General features: G+C 40.1%; 2 protein-coding genes across 3 annotated transcripts; both read left to right on the forward strand.

Moving 5' to 3' along the window:
• Positions 1-941: 941 nt before the first annotated feature.
• LOC128685319 (uncharacterized) lies at positions 942-4,941 on the forward strand. The gene is made up of 2 exons (XM_053771808.2): positions 942-960; positions 3,973-4,941. The coding sequence occupies exons 1-2, from the start codon at positions 949-951 to the stop codon at positions 4,939-4,941; spliced, it is 981 nt and encodes a 326-aa protein (XP_053627783.2). The 5' UTR covers positions 942-948.
• A 1,067-nt stretch (positions 4,942-6,008) lies between these two features.
• Positions 6,009-11,844, forward strand: LOC128685215 (uncharacterized). 2 transcript variants are annotated; one of them, XR_011391725.1, is made up of 2 exons: positions 6,009-6,757; positions 10,650-10,789. XR_011391725.1 is itself a non-coding variant. In XM_053771715.2 (2 exons), exons 1-2 carry the CDS (start codon positions 8,203-8,205, stop codon positions 11,634-11,636), a joined length of 999 nt encoding a protein of 332 aa, XP_053627690.1. In that variant the 5' UTR covers positions 8,097-8,202; the 3' UTR covers positions 11,637-11,844. The 2 variants fall into 2 exon arrangements, 1 of the variants encoding a protein (XP_053627690.1); XM_053771715.2 differs by lacking the exon at positions 6,009-6,757 and adding an exon at positions 8,097-8,214 and having other exon boundaries at positions 10,650-11,844.
• Positions 11,845-12,335: the final 491 nt, after the last annotated feature.

Below are 12,335 nucleotides of genomic sequence, written 5' to 3' on the forward strand. Positions count from 1 at the left end.
TTTTTTCAGAAATTATCGTATTCGATTTCTGAGCTGATTTAGTGACTGTATTGCTAAAAGTAATATAAATTTCACTCACTGATGCATACTTATAACAGTTGTAGAGTTAAGTGATGTTATTCTTTCATTCTAAGTGACGTTTGTTTAATAAATCTTTCACTCAGTTCTGTTACTTTTCTACTGAAAGTATTTATTGTTCTTATCACTGAAACATCTCTTTGTAATCATATTACTGACAGTATACATTACTAATAATTTATTAGCGGGCCATGCTCACTAGTGACGTCACCTCTAGCTGCTACACCTCACTTCTGCTCCTGTATAAAGTTTGGCCACATGCCTCTTCTCTACGATTGAGGGACTCTCCAACCCTTACCATGACTGAGGGGACTAATCACCTCGAAATCACTATATTTGCAGAGTCTCCAACTATATCTTCGCCTGTTAGGCAAAAGGACACAAACAAGTGCAACTAATGTGATATTTTATTGTGGCAACGTTTCGCTCTCCAGAACTTTATCAAGCCGTTACCGACTAAACAGGTGAAAAAATTTTGGTAATAAAGGTACCCAAGCTTTGCACATGTCATTTCTCATCTCTATGTAATGCTCACAATCGTGTCATGGGCAAAAGCTGCGAAATAAGCAGTTATTGAGTAACACTAAGAAACGCAAGCTCAGCAACACTCGGACACAGATATGTTGCGAAGCAACACCCCATACAACCAGATCGTACAGAAATGTGGCTGAGTGAGGTGGTGATCGTTGTCCATGTGACCCTGAATGAATCTAACTATGACATGATAATGAGGCGTGGGTAGGGAAGGAACACTAGCTATAGAAGACGAGATTGAAAGCTAGCTGATGACATGATACAAGGCTAACCCCTTTTGGAGAGAGCGCAGCTATATAAAGACAGCGCCGCGTACGATTCACATCACACTCCGCCATGAGGGTCCTGGTGAGTGCTTCATGTGGCTTCTGTAACATCTCTCATTTGAATTGTAGTGCTTCCCACTACTGCAAAATAATACAAGACTTCCAGTATTGTTGACGCGTCTGGTACAGTGAGAGTGGTGCGCGTGAAGAAAAGTGCATGGCATACCCAGTGTGCTATGACGTTACTGGCATGTGACCTTATAAAGTGCGAGATAAAGTTACGAGGCTCATTCACCCAGCTGCATAGTGTAAAATGTTCTCGATAGCAGCACTGTAGTGAAAGACAAATTTAACTTAGTGCATCAATTGTGATATTACTCATTATGTTTACAAATTAAATTACACTCAACATCTCTTAAACGCGTTTCAAAATAATGTTTATCTAATGTCCACTCCATGTCTATCAACTGATTCTAAGATTTCACACTTTGATAAATTAGACACATGTGCAACTCTTGGGTTTCCTCAATAAAGATACCCAAGTGCTGAACATGTGTCTAATTTATCAACATGTCGGTTCTCTGAACCATTCATCTACATTTCACACTTTTCTTAATGTAACAATTTTTGTATTATAACAACGCTGGAACTGATAGGGTGTTCAGGTTACATGATAACATTATGTTAATAATAACATTATGTTAATAGTACACAATGTGAGTTTACGGCATTTCATTTTAAAGTCTTTTGTCCACCAGAAAATGTTATGAATTATTGACTTGATAAAGAATTGATAAAATCAGTGGTGGACAAAATGACTTCTCAGTATAATGTCATAAACTGCATATTGTGTCTTATTAATCTTATTAACATGTCTGTATGTTGTACCACTGTTATACATGATAATGAGTGAGAGGTGCGAGGCGTTATGGTAATTATAATGAATGAGAGGTGTGTGGGGTTATGATGTGTAGTGAGAGATATGTGGGGTTATGGTAACATTGTGTAGTAAATGAGAGATATGTGGGGTTATGGTAACATTGCGTAGTAAATGAGAAGATATGTGGAGTTATGGTACTGTAAGTGAATGAATCTGATTAGTAAAATCTGTTACAATACAACAAACGCAATGCAAAACTCAGTTCACAGGTGGATGAATAATATCTTTCAGGTACAGTCACAGCTTTACTGATTTCAGCTGCTCCATACATGAAGGTCAACACGGTTATCATGAAGCCCTGTTTACCCTCTGAAGAATTACTTTCCATCCAGTACTAACTAGCGTCACACAAGGAAACAAAGTGCTTGGAAATTTAAAGATATTAACATTTTTCTTATATTTTAACTAACTATATTATTATTATTATTATTATTATTATTATTATTATTAGTAGTAGTAGTAGTAGTAGTAGTAGTAGTAGTAGTAGTAGTAGTAGTAGTAATAGTAGTAGTAGTGGTAGTAATAACAGTAATAGTATTACTAGTAATAGTAGTAGCTGCAGAACTAATCGCCGAATGAGTTGCTTTAGCACTGAACTGCGAGGAAATAGTTTGAATCCAAATGGCATCAGGCCGCAAGCAGTGAAGAAAAAACACACGTTGGAGAACAAGTTTAACGATAAAGTCAGACATGTGATGAAACTCTACTCAGGGCGTAACGTTGTTAAACTAAAAAAAAAATAGTGTGTATTTTCACAGGAATTACCTTAAGTATCTGTAAATTGCAGCGGATACTAAATGCAGATTTTTAGTTACAAACAAGTAACTATATGTACTTTGAATCTTGTAACATTATTAAGGTTAACTCTTAAATGTATTTACGCAGATACGTATACATATATGTATGTATACGCTAGTATAAGCATCTCACAGTTAATATACGTTAAGCGGTATAATGTGTATATACTATTTAAGTAATCTGTTTATCAACATCATAACTACTTAACGTGAGACATTATGCACACTTTAAACTCCAACAAAATGAATCAGAGATCAATTTAACTCATTAATGTAACAAAAGGGAGGTTTTGAAGACCAGATATCTATTATATGTTGGGAAAGCAACGTCTTTCCTCCACTCATCCTCCTGTGTATAGGGAATCCTTGTTTTGTGTGTTGTTGGACTGTGGGGAGAGAGAGAGAGAGAGAGAGAGAGAGAGAGAGAGAGAGAGAGAGAGAGAGAGAGAGAGAGAGAGAGAGAGAGAGAGAGAGAGAGAGAGAGAGAGAGAGAGAGAGAGAGAGAGAGAGAGAGAGAGAGAGAGAGAGAGAGAGAGAGAGAGAGAGAGAGAGAGAGAGAGAGAGAGAGAGGGCACCATCACCTCCATCATAATTCGTAGCTAGTGACACAGTTAGTTGTCTCCTTAAACGACGATAACCAGCATCAATTACCTTTCATTTGGACCTTAGCAGATATCACCAACCTCAATTATAAGAGAAGGTGGAATTACATCGAGGAGCACTACCACGCTCCTCTGTGATTATGCTTCTATGAAATGTTCTTCATCTGTAAGTCAGCCAGTAATAGGCTGCAAAAATAAACACAACAATTAATGTGTTACGAGAGAGCTTCTTGACTACCAGAAATTAATGAACAATATCTCATTGCCCTCAATTCGAAACCATGCTAAACATAGATAGAAAAGCGTGTTGCCAACAGTAAAGAAGAAAATGCTTAGGTGGCGAACAAGCTTTCATTGTAAACTATATCAGTCCAGTTGATTCGATAACTCTCTAAATAGAAAGTTACCTTTTCAGAGTGCAGGTTTGCCTGCAACCGCGTCTTGCAATAAGTTTTGCTTTAAGTCTTGCTATAAGTCTCATATAACTTTTTGACTTTCGCTTCCTTATAGTTTAAATCACTTACAATATTCTTGGCTATTGACATAAATACAATGTTAACTGCTTACAATCAAATTTAAATAAATGTAATGCCAGATATACCTTCAGGAATCCTATAATAACTGGTTTGCGTTTTTGACAATAATGTTGTTGCAAGAAATATAAGTGAAACGTTTGCGTAACTTATGTTTATGAATATAAATAAAAAAATCATAAATGATAACGTTTGACCAATAACATATCAATTTTGTTTCAGGTACTTGTTTCGTTGTTTGCTGCGGCGTCTGCCGACTCCCTCAAGACCTATGGTCTCCCTTCACATTCTGGAATAGGTCACTCCTTAGGGGCTTCACGAGTCTCCAGTGGTGCTGGCTTCTCTGGTGGCTTAGTCTCTGGTGGTGTTGGTTTATCTGGCGGATTAGCCTCTGGTGGTGTTGGCTTATCTGGGGGCTCTGGGTTCACTGGCGGCTCTGGGTTCTCTGGTGGTGCAGGATTTACTGGTGGTGCAGGATTCGCTGGTGGTGCAGGATTCGCTGGTGGTGCAGGATTCTCTAGAGGTGCAGGATTCACTGGTGGGGTAGGCCTCTCTGGCGGTGCTGGGTTCATTGGAGGTGCCTGTGGAAATGGACAGGTCCGTCATGTGGATGGAGGCTGCGTGACTCCTCACGTCACCAGAAACTTGTACGTGTACAGTGCTCCACCACTGGCTCCAATCGTAGGACCACCACCAATTGTTCCTCTACCCAAGATAGAACAAAACGTTTTATTCATCCGTTCACCCGATGTTGACATAGCTCAAGACCCCATTATTGTTCCACCCCCACAAACGAAAAATGTTGTGTACGTCCTCAACAAGCGACCTGAACTGGACCAGAAGGTCATCCACCTCCCAGCACTTGAGCAACAAACTCCTGAAGTGTTCTTCGTCAACTATGCCGAAGGTGACAACCCGACTTTGCCCACAGGAGAGGACCTCCAGTCTGCTCTCAGCTCCGCCGCTCATGGTGGTGGTGGAGTTATTGGTACCGCTGGTGGCATTGGCGGTGGCTTTGGAGGCGGTATTGGAGGCGGCGTTGGAGTCGGCGTTGGGAGTGGAATTGGTGGCGGCGTTGGAGTTGGCATTGGAAGCGGCATCGGAGGTGGTGTTGGGGGTGGTGTCGGAGTCGGCGTTGGAGGAGTTGGAGGCGGCATTGGAGGTGGCATTGGAGTCGGCGTTGAGGAATGAACATGGACAACAGGTGTCTTATGGAAACACGTCCTAATGTTTTTCAACCCTACCGGGGGATCGATCGCACGACCTCAGTGTGTGAGCTGAGTGTAATAGCGATCGAGCTAACTATTATTGTTTTAGAAAAAGAACCAGTGTGAGTAATATAATGCACAATCTGACCTGTGAATCAACTGTGAGATCCAATCTAATCTACGCAATTAATGAAAGAACGTGTTGGTATAGGAAATCAACAAAAGTAAAACACGTTAAGTGCGATAATTCACTCTGGTACAAGCAAATTGCTTTCTAGCAACACTCAGGGACACACGAGAAGTTCAGAAAAAAACTGTTCAGGAAGACTAGGATAGTCAAGAGTCATTTAGGAACAAATGGATATGCAAGAACTTTTTAAAAACACGTGAATAAAAGCCGTTCAGAAACATTCGGACACAAAATAGCCGTCCAGTCCAGCAACACATGAAAAATTTAACAAGAAATGTGTCGTAGTGTTCAGATACACAAGACCTGTTTAGAAACAGTCAGAGACAAATATGTGAAGTACAATTGTAAATATAAATGCACAGTGAGAACTCAAATGAAGAGTATTTGATGCAGTTGTACAAATGTTTTCATATTAAGTACAATTATGACGTGCAATTGTAAATAGAATTTATGTCATGTGTAACTGTGGAATGCGGTAACACAGAAAAATATCGTATGAAGTGTAGTTGTGAAGTACGAGACGTCGATAATAGTAGAAAGGCAACTCAGTAATTACAAGTTTTAAGGAAATCGACCTGAAAGTTTACCTCGTGGGCCAAATTTACAACTGTCGATTTCGCCAGCAGGAATTAAATATGATTATTAGGGGAATGTAACCGATTATTTTGAAATGCGAGTAAATTATTATGAAGCATACAGCCTACTTGGAGTAATGATATGTAATAAATTACCAACTATGCATGTGCTGCGTTATTGTTTGCCTGGCTGTAAAACACTGCAAATGTTCGATAGATGTCAAAATGTTGAGTCACAATAATTTACGTGGACAAGAGAGACGAGACAGCTGAATTAGAGTCAGCAAGGAAGGATGACTCAGTCACATCTTCAGAGTGTCACAGGTTGGCTTCACCACCTGTCGAGATAAAAACAAATTGTTTTGATAACCTGTAGAATTCCCTCTTACTATCCTCAGTGCTTCGTATGTAAAAAAAAAATCACAAGGAGTGCACCAGAGAAGTGCCATAGTACATAGAATTTACTTGAGGTGTAACCGGAATGTAGTTGTGCAAAGTGACTGTAGTTCATATTTACGGTTGTTCGAAAACTTTGAAATCATGAAGGGAAGGCGTGTGCCAAGTACTCAAAGTACAAGTATTTTACTATTTATTTGACTCTCATCACACAGTCATTAGCATGCCCTCTCGACCAGCGAATTGGTAATTCAGAGTAGAGCAGTTCTGGGGCCCCATTGCCGTATTAGTTGTCCAGTTCGGTCAACCAGTAGCATGAGAGCTGGCCTGCTGGCCGAGGTGTGGTCACGCTTGACCACCTGGGTCCTGGTCAGATGCATACTTTAAAGCTGGTCTTTTCCACTCATGCTCTCTCTTATTTTAAAGTGAAACCTGTTGTTATGAGTGGCTCTTTGTTCTCAACTTTATTGTAATACTGTTGATTTAACTGTAAATACTGTACATATCGTGGTGAAAGAATATAGGTGAACAGAAAATACTAGTTTTTTTCTTGCCTTGATTGCCAGGTTGCTCTTGACTGGTGATTATTTACGGCCAGGAACGACAGGACTTGCGTTCTCTACCTGTGTTCGCGAAAGGTGAGCAGTGTCAAACTTGTCAAAAGTGAAATTAATTCCTCATATTTCAGGTCTACAGGAAACCCACTACTAAGGACGATCTCGTCCATTTCTTTGCCCACCACTGTACGTGTACTTAATGCTGTTTTCATTGGTTTACTATTCACAGCTTAAAGAATATGTTGCCCAAAGATTCTTTAAGAGTTTAACTCAGTTACAAACATATTCATCAAGCTCAAGTTTCCCTCTTATTCCAAGGACAAGTACTCAACCATAGGGAGAACACTTGACAACAGTCAATACATCATTTTACTGGTAGCGTAGCCGATAATATGACGTGATTAAGTTTAAAAACATATTGTTTTGAATCTTTAGTCATGCGGTCCTCCAACACTATAGAACATAATTAAGATAATTAACAGGTATTTATTATTGACGAACCACTGGATAAACAGATCTTACGTGGGAAAACACTAACATGTGGCTCCATCACCGCGCCTCTCACAGCCTACTGGTGATGCTAATTTCTACTAAGACTACTGCCGCGAATTTCTGACTACACCTCTTCGTCTATAGAATGTTCTCAGTTTCACTCCTTGCATGATTTAATAAAGCCGCTACGTGGACGAAATGAACTCTCTAATAAACATTGCCTTTACACTAAAGCTCACATTTTTTTTACCATACTTGTTGGCAATACTATACATGCCACATTTTATCTGCAAAAAGATTGTCCAAATAGGAATGACGATTTAGCTGCCGAAGGAGACAAGCATAATGCGACCACTATCAAGTGTAAGTTAATATTTCCAACTACTGTTTAGCAGGACCTACTTCTATTATAGCGGGCCACGCTCACTAGTGAAGTCACTTCTAGCTGTTACACCTCACTTCTCATGTACAAGGTTCGGCCACATGCCTCTACTCTAGGCTTGATAGACTACCTAACTCTTACAAAGGCTGAGGGAACTGATCACCTCGAAACTACTATTTGCACAGTCTCCAACGATATATTCACCTGTATTCGACTTAAGTTTATTGTACATGTGTAAACGTATCGGCAAAAGAGATACCCCAAGCATTGCAAATACGTCTTTTTTCGTCATCTCTACATAATGCATTATTCATGTAATGGACAAGAGTTGTTAAATAAGCAGTCATTCAGCAATTCTCTGAATCGCAAGCTCAGCAACACTCGGACACACAAAAGTTACCTAGCAACATCCCATGTAATCAGGTAGCACAGTAATGTCTAAAAAAAGAACTGAGGCTGAGTGACGTGGTGACCGTTGTTCATGTGACCCTGAATGAATCTAAATATGAAATGATAATGAGTAGGGCAGGAACGTTAGCTATAGTAGACGAGATGGAAAGCTAGCTCATGAGATGATACAAGGTTAACGCCTTCTGGAGAGAGCGCAGCTATTTAAAGACAGCGCCGCCTGCAATTCGCATCACACTCCGCCATGAGGGTCCTGGTGAGTGTTTCATGTGGCCTCTGTAATATCTCTCATTTGAGCTGTAGTGCTTTCCACTGCTGCAATATATAATACAAGACTTCCAATATTGTTGACACGTCTGGTACAGTGCAAGTGGCGTGCGTGAAGAAAAGTGCATGACATGCCCAGTACTCTAAGATGTTGCTGGGGTGTGACCTTATAAAGTGCGACATAAAACTACGAGGCCCATTCACTCAGCTGCATAGAGTAAAATGTTCTCACAAATCCTCCCTAAAACAAAATTTTATGTTTTCCTCTGTTACTAAGCCATGATAACAGCACTGTATTGAAAGAAATATTTGACTTAGTCCACCAGTTGAGGTATTCCCCATTATGTTCACATATAAAATTACGCTCGACATCTAGCCTTACTAGAGATTCTGCCTGATATCCACTGCTTGACTCTCGACTGATTCTAAGTTTTCACATTAAAGAATTTGACCGATAAGAGCAGAAGCTGGAGCTTCTGGTCAGGTGACCAGAAGCTCCAGCTGCAGGTCATCATATGAACACGACCAACGTCAGGAAGCACTTGTCCTGTTTCCTGATAAACCTTACCTAACCTAAAATCTCATTCACACTTTCCTTAACGTAACACATCTTGTGTTAAATTATATTCATACAGAGATAAAACTGCAGCAAAATTTTTTTAAAACAACATTGGAACTGACAGGGTTTTTAAGGCAACATGATAACACTATGTTAATAACACACAACATGAAGTTATGTCATTTAATTGATAAGAACTGATAATATCGGTGGACAAAATGTCATCTCAGTATAATGTCATAAGCCGGATATTGTCTTATTAATCTTATTAACATGTCCCTATATTCTACCACTGTTATACATGATAATACTGATAATGGGTGAGAAGTGCGAGGTGTTATGGTAACAGTAATAAGTGAGAGGTGTGCTGGGTTATGCTGTGTGGTGAGAGATATGTGGGGTTATGGTAACACTGTGTAATAATTGAGTGTGGGGTTATGGTAACATTGGGTAGTAACTGAGAATGTGGGGTTATGGTAACATTGGGTAGTAATTGAGAGATGTGTGGGGTTATGGTAACATTAGGTAGTAATTGAGAGGAGATGTGCAGAGTTATGGTAACATTGGGTAGTAACTGAGAGATGTGTAGAGTTATGGTAACACTGGGTAGTAACTGAGAGGAGATGTGTAGGGTTATGGTAACATTGGGTAGTAACTGAGAGGAGATGTGTAGGGTTATGGTAACATTGCGTAGTAACTGAGAGGAGATGTGTAGAGTTATGGTAACATTGCGTAGTAACTGAGAGGAGATGTGTAGAGTTATGGTACTGGTGGTGAATGAAGCTGATTGGTCAAATCTGTTACAGTGCAGCAAACGCAATGCAAAACTCAGTTCACAGGTGGATGAATATCTTTTGAGAGAAGTATAGTCACAGTTTCACTGATTTCAGCTGCTCCATACATGAAGGTCAACACGGTTACCATTAAGCTCTGTTAACCCTCTAAAGAATTACTTTCCATCCAGCACTAATTAGCGTCACACGAGGAAACAGAGTGCTTGGAGATTTAAGGATATTTATTATTATTATTTTCATATTTTTATATTGCAATATTATTATTATTATTATTATTATTAGTAGTAGTAGTAGTAGTAGCAGCAGCAGCAGTAGTAGTAGTAATATATTAGTAATAGTAGTAGTAGCAGTAAAACTAATCTCCAAATTTAGTTGCTATAACACTAAATAAGTTTAAGGAATTAGTCTTGATCCAAATGGCATCAGCCCGAAAGTAGAGAAGAAAAAAAATGTTGCAGAACAAGTCTGATAAAGTGAAGCGTAACGTTGTCATAGAAAAATAAAATCCTCCAGCGTGTGCCTTTTCTACGCAGGAATTAGCTTAAGTATCTATGAATTGTGGTGGAGACTAAATGCAGTACAGTATTTTACTCATAAATCAGAAACGACATTTGATCATAACCAGCATTAATTAACTTTCGTTTTGACCTTAGCAGATATCAACAACCTCAACTACAAGAAAGAGTAGATTTTTTGGTGAATCAAAGTAAATTTCACCGAGGAACACTGCAATGCTTCTCGGTAATTGTGTTTTTATGAAACGCTCTTCATCTGTAAGTCAGCCAGTAATAGGTTTCAAAAATTAACACAACAACTTGTGCTAAGAGAGAGTTTCTTTAATGATGAAAATGTTTAGGTAGCGAACAAGCTTTTATGGTAGGCGTTTTCAATACAATTCATTTCAAAAAGCACTACATAGAAAGTCACCTTTTCACAGTAAAGGTTTGCCTGCACCTGCGTCTTGCTTGGCTTCATGCACAAGTTTTTACCACTTGGTTACAGATATATTAAATCAGTTGTAATATTCATGACTTTAAATCTTTGACCAATAACATTTCAATTCTGTTTCAGGTACTTGTATCGTTGTTTGCGGCGGCGTCCGCCGGCTCCCTACAGACCTATGGTCTCCCATCACGTTCTGGAATAGGTCACACGTTAGGGGCTTCACACGTTTCCAGTGGTGCTGGCTTCTCTGGTGGGTTAGTTACCGGTGGTGCTGGCTTGTCTGGCGGTTTAGTCTCCAGTGGTATTGGCTTATCTGGCGGCTCCGGGTTCTCTAGAGACTCTGTTTTTTCTGGTGGTGCAGGATTCTCTAGAGGTGCAGGATTCATTGGTGGGGTAGGCGTTTCTGGTGGCGCTGGACTCATTGGAGGTGCCTGTGGAAATGGACAGGTCCGTCATGTGGATGGAGGCTGCGTGACTCCTCACGTCACCAGAAACTTGTACGTGTACAGTGCTCCACCACTGGCTCCAGTCGTAGGACCACCACCAATTGTTCCTCCACCCAAGATAGAACAAAACGTTTTATTCATCCGTTCCCCCGATGTTGACGTAGCTCAAGAACCCATTATTGTTCCACCCCCACAAACGAAAAATGTTGTGTACGTCCTCAACAAGCGACCTGAACTGGACCAGAAGGTCATCCACCTCCCAGCACTTGAGCAACAAAGTCCTGAAGTGTTCTTCGTCAACTATGCCGAAGGTGACAACCCGACTTTGCCCACAGGAGAGGACCTCCAGTCTGCTCTCAGCTCCGCCGCTCATGGTGGTGGTGAGATTATTGGTACTGCTGGTGGCATTGGAGGCGCCGGAATCGGCATTGGAGGTGGCTTTGGAGGCGGAGTTGGTGGTGGCGTTGGAGTCGGCATTGGAAGCGGTATCGGAGGTGGCGTTGGAGGTGGCGTCGGAGTCGGCGTTGGAGTTGGTATTGGAGGGGGCAGCGTTGGTGGGTTTGGAAGTAGTATTGGTGTAGGATCTGGCATAGGCATTGGAGGAGGATCTGTGAAACACAGTGGCTTCAGTGTTACCACCCCGTCTAGTCTATATGGCGCGCCATAAACGACACAAGAACACCTTTTTTTTTCTTCAGCAGAGGCTTCCACATTGCTGGACGGAATAACTTATCAGTTTCATATGATTTCCAGCTTTGCAAATCCTCTTACTCTTCATAACTTATATTTATTATAACCAAATAATGGATTTATATAGTTCATGACAAATTCAGGTATCTGCCATTGTAAACCTAGGCTATAACAAATATATTCTTAATTTATGTAATTGTTTTAATCTTTCCTGCGGTTTTAACTCACATTATGGTCAGAAGGAAAATGTCAATTGGAATCACAAACAATTACAAGAGATACGTCAATCTTGCACTTCAAAGAGAGAAAAACTTACTTGTGTCCAAAGAGCTCAATAGTAATCGAAGCTATTAGGGAACTAGAGTCTTGCACGATATCCAGTATGAACGCACATGTTAGAATATCTCGATTGCTTAAAGAAAATTTAATAAGAAAAAATATTCAGGTGTATGAGAGAACTCATCACAGTATGCAGAAGTGCCTCAAAAGTAAAAGATACATGGCATTTTCTGGCTGAAATACCTATCGACTGAAGCTAATCAAACACGAGCAGGCAAATGTAATTACTGAAAAACAAAGTGACCATTGCAACTGTTGTGTTAAAAAACCAGCCAGTGTATGTAATATAATGTACAGGCTGACCAGTGAATCAACTGTGAAATCCAATCTAATCTCT

Source organism: Cherax quadricarinatus, chromosome 8 (genome assembly GCF_038502225.1).
Source record: "Cherax quadricarinatus isolate ZL_2023a chromosome 8, ASM3850222v1, whole genome shotgun sequence".
In the NCBI taxonomy this organism is placed as follows: Eukaryota; Metazoa; Arthropoda; class Malacostraca; order Decapoda; family Parastacidae; genus Cherax; species Cherax quadricarinatus.